At 34.5% G+C, this 9,102-nt stretch overlaps 1 protein-coding gene across 1 annotated transcript; it reads right to left on the bottom strand.

The window, feature by feature from the left end:
- Positions 1–4,635: 4,635 nt before the first annotated feature.
- LOC140984033 (probable ADP,ATP carrier protein At5g56450) lies at positions 4,636–8,298 on the bottom strand. Its single transcript, XM_073451188.1, has 2 exons — positions 7,787–8,298; positions 4,636–5,504 (listed from the first exon to the last, which is right to left on the bottom strand). Exons 1-2 carry the CDS (start codon positions 8,126–8,128, stop codon positions 4,875–4,877), a joined length of 972 nt encoding a protein of 323 aa, XP_073307289.1. The 5' UTR covers positions 8,129–8,298; the 3' UTR covers positions 4,636–4,874.
- Positions 8,299–9,102: the final 804 nt, after the last annotated feature.

Below are 9,102 nucleotides of genomic sequence, written 5' to 3'. Positions count from 1 at the left end.
AGATCTTAGAGAAATTCAAAAGACAGTACAAAATTATGACAATATATGTATTATGTACCACAAAATATGGAGAAAATCCTTGAAAACCAAGAAGAAATTTTTGGAACATTAAAAGATATTTAAACAAGAATTCAAACTCTAGAACAACAACCAAGTTCTAGTAAAAAAACTTCAGAAGTAAGGTATTGAACCCTTATTACACCAGAGATGGAAGGCCAAAGTAACTATTCACTAAATATATATGGAATTCAAGGGTCGAAGAAAATATAGCAATGTAACTTTTCTTTGCCAAAATGCCAAGTCCCTAGAGAGAAATGCTAATTAGAGAATATGTCCCTGGAAATCCAGATATATTAGCACGAAGAGCCTCTTTTCTGAAAAGAAAATTGACAGAATGGTGTCATATGACAGCATTACAGAAGAATTACAAACGATTAAGATGTATTAACAAACGTACTGCTTTGTGTTGTAAAGGAAATTATTTTCCAATAAATATTGGAAGTAATCTACAAAGGTAGAAGATAAAGAGTTTTAAATCTCATCTTTATGCTAGAAGTGGAAGAAGTGAAAGAAGTTTCTAGAAACCAAGAACTATATAGTCTAGACAAAAGGACAAATCTTACAAATCTGGACAAAGAAGCGGACCATCAAGAAGTAGGACATCATCTCAAGCATCGAGTACATCTCGAAGCACGTTGAGACCACCTACAAAGAAAACTTTCAGAAGAGCTCACACCCGAGCTAATGAAAGTTTCAAAGATTGTAATTGCTGGACATGTGGAGCAAGATGTCATATTTAAACTACTGTCCAGAAAATGAAAAAAGAGGAATAAAACGCTTCGATCCAACCCCGGATATTGAAGAAGCAGTTTATTACCAAGATCTTATTCAAGTATACCAGTTTGAGGATATTTCCTCGGACGAAAGTATATATGAAGAAGAAGAAGTCTTGAGTCAGGAAGAATATGATGGAACAAAATCAGAATTTGACTGTAGACGAGGTGTTTTGGTACGAAACACATGAAGAATTGTCTGATTTTTTTAGTCAGACAACAATATCTCATAATATGGTCCAAAAGATCTTGAGAGAAAATCCTAACCTACAGAGATATCAAGAATTCTCTGTGGGATATATAGAAAAGTTCTTAGGAAATCTTGGCTTAAGAAACATAAAACATCCACTACAACAAAAATGGCTTTTCGCAGCGCGCATTGCACGCTGCAAAGTTCAAAGCTGTTGAGTTCAAGATTATCCGCGGCGTACATGTGCGCGCTGTTAATCTTATTATCCGCGGAGTGCACATGCACGCCGTTAATACGATTATCTGCAGCGTGCAATGTACGCCGTTAATAATCAGTGCAAAATCTAATTTTAGCGACGGTTTTAAAACTGTCGATACATCTAGTGACGGGATTTCACAATCCGTCGAAAATCTTTTCGTAAAAATAAAAAAAAATTTACTTTTATAATTTAATAAAATTTTTAAAAAAACTTACAATCTAATAACAATACTCGTGATTTTTAATAATATTTACAAAGTAAGTAAAAATCGAAACAAAGAAGTACACTAAATCGAAATTAAAATCCTAAAATCGAAACTAAAATCTTAACATCGTGAGAAAAATTCTGAGTTGTGAAGAAACGGGAAGGAAATGCGGATATTTATAGACTATTAGCGACGTTTGTATTTAAACCGTCGGTACTAGCGACGGTTTTATAATAATCTGTCGACGATGTAAAAATTGACGACGGGTATAAGAAAACTGTCGCGAAATATAGCGACGATTAAAGCTTAATAGTCGCTAAATTTGGCGACGGATATTTTAAACCGTTGCTAGTTTTAAATCGGCGACGGTTTAGGAAAAACCGTCGCTAATAGCGACGGTATAAAAACTACCGTCGTTAAATTTAAATCGGCGACGGTTAAATAAACCGTCGCTAAATGATGGCGCACCCATTTTCCACGGCGTGCTTATATATGCACGCCGTTAAAAGTAATATTCGCAACGTGCTTTTAATGCACGCTGTTGATGGCGTGCTGCGGAAAATCATTTTTCTTGTAGTGATCATCTAATTTATAAAATTTTCAGAAGGAAAATGACAATTCTAATGTAATTACGGGAAATAGAATGGAGATATAATTAATTTTTTCTGAAGAAATGAAAGAGAAATTACAAAAAAATCAAGAAAGAAGTAGCACGAACCATGTCCTGGATTAATATCAGAGCAAACATGATTATGATAAAAGCTATTTTCAAAGAAGGAATAGATCTATGTATTGATATTATTATATGCAATAAACGAATGGGTAACCCTCAAGAGTCAGTACTGGGAATTATTTCAGGAAACCTATGTGCAGGAAAAATTGTAGGAGCAATTTATCCAAAAATTTCCTAAAACCTGGCATATCGAAATTTCAGTCGAGCTTCGAAGTTGCATCAAAACTTCAAAGAAAAAATGCTGATGAAAGAAGGTAAAAGACCATATTATATTACCTATCAAATTTCATATTCTCTATCTAATACACATAATTCATAATTGTTTATTAGAAATGAGTTTATTGAAATACCTGAGATATTTGGAAAAGTTGTTCAGGCGATTTGTCAAAAAAAGTTGAGTTTCCATTAATACAGGACAAAAATATGCAGATTCAAGACAAACCGATTGTACAAAGAAATCAAAGTCTTAAATTGGACCCGAGAAGACTATCTTTTCAAGGAGATAGAATTACGAGCTATAGGTGAGGAAAAACATCTATCCAAGAAACCCAACAGGTACTAAAAAACTTTTCGACAATATGAAAGCTTAGATGTTCACAAAGTTGGAAAGAAGTTGAAATAACATTTGATATTACAAAACAAAAGAATCAATTTCTTTGTAATACAATATACTACTTAGAACAACATATGATATGAACTTACCAAAGAATGATTAATATTGGAGAGTTAGAAGTTCATATCAAAGGAATATCAGAAAAAGAACCAGATCAATTGGTTCTTGGGCTAGAGTTTCGTGAGGAACATAATCCTTGGAAACGTCTAGAAAATAAAATGGAGTTCATGGCAGATGATAGAATGTGGAAAATCCAATGATCATAAGCCCATTCTAAATATACATCACTGTAGGTATGTTTTATAAACAATATAAGGCATAATATTTTGCTACATCTATTGATTCAAGAGTAGGAATCTGTATATCAAAAAGAGAAGTTTTTCCAAAAGCATTGGAAGAAGAATTACCTCAGATTGCTGGACAATATTTCTTTAAACAAATCTTAATTTTATGTAAAATGATTAAGATGACAGAAATATTAATCGAAGGTGATGGACCACTCAACCACTTATTAAAGAAAAGCCACCAATTAGTGGTTGAAAGGATCACCACTCACAAGATGCTGTTGGCCACAACTGACAAAAGAACTCACAATTTTTTAAGTCCGGATTTCAAATCCATCAAGACTTCTATAAATACCAAGGTAGAAGGAAGATGAAGACATCATTCAACCTGTTCATTTTCTTTCAAACAAATTGTAATATTTTCTCTTACTATTTTATGTGTGTTGTAACTCCGGCTACTATAGGTAGCTAAGCAAGTTCCTCATCCTCTACAAGAGGTTACTATGTAATAATAGTTTGTATGTTTGAATAAAAAGATCAAGGCTTATTGCCCCTCTAATGTATTATTTTCAAATTGAACTATTTTATTATACATTTTGAGGTAGGAAACGAAACATGGTTGTGCTAAGTAGTGTTGAATGAATCTATGTCAGGAACCATATGTTGCGACTGCGTGGTTATGCTGTGAGGAGCAATCTGTAAAATCCGATGGATACAACCGGACGACACTTTGGTCAAAGAGGTAAACTGTTCAATTTATTATACGGAAGCATGATGTGCCATTTATAAAAAAAAAAAAGATCATCTGAACATAATATATAGGCTTGAAACCTTGCGTAGCTGCATGTCTTTAGGCTTTATGTCTTTAAAAACAGACTCGATGGGTAAAACAATGCACGTACCATAATTATGAATATTGATGATATTTTTGGAAATTTTAAGAAATTGGGGAGCTAAAACAAAGATATGAAAGGATGGGGAGCGAGGCGAAAGTTAAGTTTGAAAATAGAGAGTTATGGCAAATTTGTCCTTATTTTTATTGATATGAGAAAGTGAAAATAGATATAGTAGTTTAATATTTTAATTGGGGATTAAAAATTAAATAAATAGAGGAAAATTTATTTATATTTTTAATATATAAAAAATCCTAGGAATATTTATGGAATTTTAGAAAAAGCTTCACCAGTTGTTGTAGTCATCATGAGGCGGATGCTTCCGATCACCTTTGTAAGCTTAAAGAATAATCTGCAATTTTTTTTTGAAAAGTAATTCTTTTAAAGTTTGTACTAATGGTTGTGGTCTAAAGTTCATATGCATATTATTACGTACTTTTTTTTAAATCAATCGAACAAGATACAAAGTACTCGTTATGTTTTCAATTCCTCGATCCATCGTCTCATACTCTAAATGACATCTTATATTAACAAAAAGTTTTGCATCTATTTTTTTACGTTATATCATGGTGGCGGGTTTACTAGGGAGCAAATTTCAAACATAACCAAAGCCCTCAAGATTTTGGTAAATCAGCTCATTCATGATCACACTTCTTAGCATCATTTTCAATTTTTCAAGAATCAATGCATGTTTTCAATCAAGAATCGCATATAGCTCAAGAATACATTTTTGCCCGTGTAGTTATCACCTTGATCTGCATACCCAATCCAAAGTTCCCCGAATTTCTAATTTGGCCGTTTCGTTTAAAATTGGTGTCCTAACTGTCTATATGAACCCAAAAAAAAATAAAAAAAAATTATCCTCTATAACCCTGTCCAGTTCATGAACTTCTTGATCTCATCGTACAAAACTAGAACAGCAGCAGCACCAGTACTCCTAAAAATATTTGATAGAGCCCCGCGATAAAAAGAGGCAAAACCCTCCTGCTTGTAAATCTTCCTCCAGCAATCCAACGTACTCCTGTACATTGGTTGTCCTACACCAGATTGCATCATCATTCTTCTCCTAACTGTGTCGAGTGGATATGACAACATCCCAGCTGACGTTGTCACAGCTTGAGCAGCTACCCATCTTTTCCATAATGCTATATCTGACTTCGAATCTCTTGACATGACGTCTTTAATAGTATCAAAACCACCAAAGTATAGGCCTCGATGAACAACCATTCCTTGCAAAGAGGCTGAAAGCCCCCTGTAAATTCCAGGAATTCCATCTCTCTCATGAATGGTCCTCAGGAAGTGACAAACGCCTCTAAATTGGCGAGTTTCAGTTCGTCCAAGATCAGCAGCCAGGCGTGTGTGAGCAATATCAAGTGGATATACAATGATCAAAGTCGTGCAACCAGCTGCAGAGCCAGCTATAAAATTGGCAGATGGGCCAGATAGTAAATCACCTTGTTGTGAGTTGCTGCGCAATATGTTCTTGTACAGATCCTGTCAAATTATAAATGTTGGTCAATGCTTTCTACATAAGATAAAACTTGACGTCAAAAGTCTAAACCACTATCCTTATGATCACATAATTTCATTCAGATACTGATAAACTTCAGGCAATGAAAAGATCATCGACAATGTTTAGGGACAAAATACAGTTGGTGGTCACACACACCATAACTCACTTATCAAGTAAAGGAGTATCATACTCCACAACCATAGATGCAACATACACAAAAAAAATCATGTTCAGCACAGCACACATTGCATATACAGGTTTGTCTCAACTTCTTCATCATGTACCACTTCTGCATCCAGGCTTAACCAACTAACATAATTTTGAAAAACTGAATTAAAGACTGTTTTATGATCTTATTGAGACAAATTAACCAGGTCCAGTGTTTAAACTTTCCCATTGAGACTCCAAGCTACATAAAGTGAAGATCTTAAAAATATCATGCATCCTGTCAGAATAATTATCCATCTCAGAAAGTTGGCGTGTCTATTGATAACCCCAACTTCATATCCACACTTTACAAGTCAGTACAGTGACCACAGTCAATAATAACAGGCAAACAGTCTTCATCTTCGACAGTTGGGTGGTTCTTTTTACTACTTCCGCTTCAGCCACTAAATATTTTATAGTGCTTATATTTTTCTTCAATGGAGGACATATTCTTCTGGAAATACTAGCTATTCAACGGCTTGAAGATAAAAACCATAATGCAAGTATACTAATTAACTATATATGCATTGCAGCATTGGTCAGTTCTCGAGTAACCAGGACTACATGCTTCTTTACAAAGATATTTACCAACTATTCTTAAACAAATTAATGTGGATAAGCCAGCATCATCATGATGAGCATTTTAATGCTGAGAGCTTGTGTTCCAACAACTGCTTCAAATACGCTTTTAGAGGAACTAATGACAATATGAGCCAATATAGCACAACCATAGAATGGGTTTGGATAATCAGGGTAAAAGAAAAAAACCAATATATAAGTGATAAGTTTAGTTGAATTGAGCATGCAAGTAATCAACCGTGATTAAGTCGCGCCAACTTAAAAGTGTAACGCTTTAAACCACCAGTCAGACCAAGGCAGAGAACTGCTTCACAAGTAAGTTGATTCAAATTACCTAACGGACAGTTTTATCTATTGAGAAATTTCAAGTGTTTATCTCGTTGTCCACTTGTAAGCCACTGAGAATTCGCTAAAATACCTTTAACAGGTTAAATGTCAAGGTCTTTCTGTGTTTCGAGGAGTATTAATGTACCCTCGCAATTTTTCAATCATCTTGCTTCCCCAGCAATCCAAGAAAAACCCTTGAGTGTGTAACCCAAGGCACATCCTTTCCAGTCAACAATTGTGTTAACAGTAAATTAAAAGCTTTTCCACAATTTATCGTTTTTAATTGGTTTGAGTCGCACTAAATAGTAAATCTTCAGAGTAGATGATGAAATGACTAATGTTCTACGAATTATACACCGACTCTAATGCAGTCCAAACACATTAAAGTTAGAACAAAGTACCAGCTGTGTGATTCATTGGAGCTAAATATCAGTCCCTTGTCAAATATAAGTCGAGATCATAGTCATGATAATATGCGAGCGTCTAATGGTGCCTAAAATAAAACGATTACAGCCCTCCAATTGTTGCTACCTACGGATTGCAGTGATTCTCTTAGCACAATCTGTTTTTAAAGTCATCTAGAGATAAATTGGGACTAAAATATTCAAGTATGAAAAATTTTGTATATAAACTTTCAGGGTAGTCAAGACAGAACTGGGCTCAATTTTATTGTAATAGAAGAATATTAGTTACCATGCATTTCTACCCATGAAAAATATCCACCCCTGAACAATCTTGAATTGACTATAGAAAGAGTTTCAAAACCTCCAGTGACTATATGATTCCAGAAAATTCCTTTTTATATTCACCTGCGTACTTCATCAAACTAAAGAACCACCAAAGATCATATCAATTTTACGCAGAGTAAGGAAACAACAAGACAACATTCATAGTCACGAGCTCAGGCGTTGGAATCAACAGGAGAAACCCAAAAATGTAAATTCAATTTCCAAATTAAACTATTCACAAATCCAATTAAAAAATGAAGTGCCATATCAGCAAAATACAGTTTCTAAGATAAACAAAGACTTGAGATCTCACGTGATCACGGTTTCTGGGAAGGAAAAAAAGCAAACCAGAACATATCACACTTTTTCCAGATCATTCATGAAAGTCCAATCATACCGAAAGAGAAAATTTGGTGTATTACCTTTAGTGAGAAATTGAGGGCAACAGAGGGGTAATATCTTAAAACGCTGCTGCCATTGCCTCTCCACAAAGACACAACACCTTCCTCCTTAACCGTACGGACAAAGCAGTCCAGCATCCCCTTAAACCTCCGGTGGGGCCCACCTGCCAATATTGCCATATTGCTCTCCTGTGTCTGCAGCAGCAACTTTGCTCGTTCAATGGGAGCCACAATGGTGTGCACCACACCTCCCATCATCGCCCCCGCCGTCAGATCCCTGTGGAAGCTATTCACCCAGTTTCTTGAAATATCGCCGCCGTTGTTGTCTTCTCCTGGATCACTTTCCTTCACCGTCGTCACCATTCTTGAAACAAAAGCAAATTTGCCGTTGCGAAAACTAGTACCCGATAACCTAACTCGGAACTGAATTTTCTCGATTTGTTGATTTGGAGATTGGAAAGGGCATCAATCTAGCTCACACTTTTCGTTCATGTTTCCTTTTCTATCAAAATTGAATTATATAATTAATCAAATTCAAATTTCTTCTGAAAAAAGAAAAAATTTACCGTAAAAAGTAAAAATCTCAAACTCTCAAAATTATCATATTACATATTTTATAATATTTTTCTCTCAACTTAATTATGATTTTCTTCACAAATGAGAGATTTATTTATAGAAAATTTTTACAAATAATCCAAAAATAAATTACATCATTACCTTCATCATCACACACAAATTTCAATATTCAACACCTAATTTTATCTAATTTTCAACATTCAAATATTCAACATTCAATATTCAAATATTCAATATTAAAATATTAATTTTCAACACTCCTTCTTGTGATAATGATCATAATGATTGTCTTCATTACGTGTTTTTATATTGCCTCGTTAAAAACCTTATTAGGAAAAACCCATTGAGATAAAAACCATAGTAAGGGAAAAAGAGTGCAGTCACGTAAACTCTCCCTCATGTTGACACGAACAATTCTTCACAGATTTCGTAGATTGCGCATCCCAATATTATATATGTGATTTTTGAATATTGTCGTAGGAAGTGCTTTTGTGAAAAGATATGAGTTTTTACTTGATTGAATGTGACGAACATCAATATATTTATTTTTCTCAAGCTCCTTGGTGAATGCGAAGAACTTAGGAGGAATATGTTTAGTTCTGTCGCTTTTTATGTATCCTTCTTTCAATTGAGCAACACATGCAGCATTACCTTCATATAGTATCACAGGCTTCTCGTCGAATGATAATCCGCATGAGATTTGGATATGTTGGGTCATTGATTTTAACCACACACATTCACGACTTACTTCATGTAGTGCG

Source organism: Primulina huaijiensis, chromosome 9, assembly GCF_012295235.1.
Source record: "Primulina huaijiensis isolate GDHJ02 chromosome 9, ASM1229523v2, whole genome shotgun sequence".
In the NCBI taxonomy this organism is placed as follows: Eukaryota; Viridiplantae; Streptophyta; class Magnoliopsida; order Lamiales; family Gesneriaceae; genus Primulina; species Primulina huaijiensis.
The sequence above is the reverse complement of the archived record's forward strand: the minus strand, read 5'-3'. Positions and strand labels throughout refer to the sequence as shown.

Excerpts from the sequence above, each read along its gene's own strand:
- LOC140984033 (XM_073451188.1), bottom strand. The coding sequence starts at position 8,128 with ATGGTGACGACGGTGAAGGAAAGTGATCCAGGAGAAGACAACAACGGC. Across the intron at positions 5,505-7,786 it reads CCCTCAATTTCTCACTAAAG|GATCTGTACAAGAACATATT; the intron begins GTAATACACCAA and ends ATAATTTGACAG.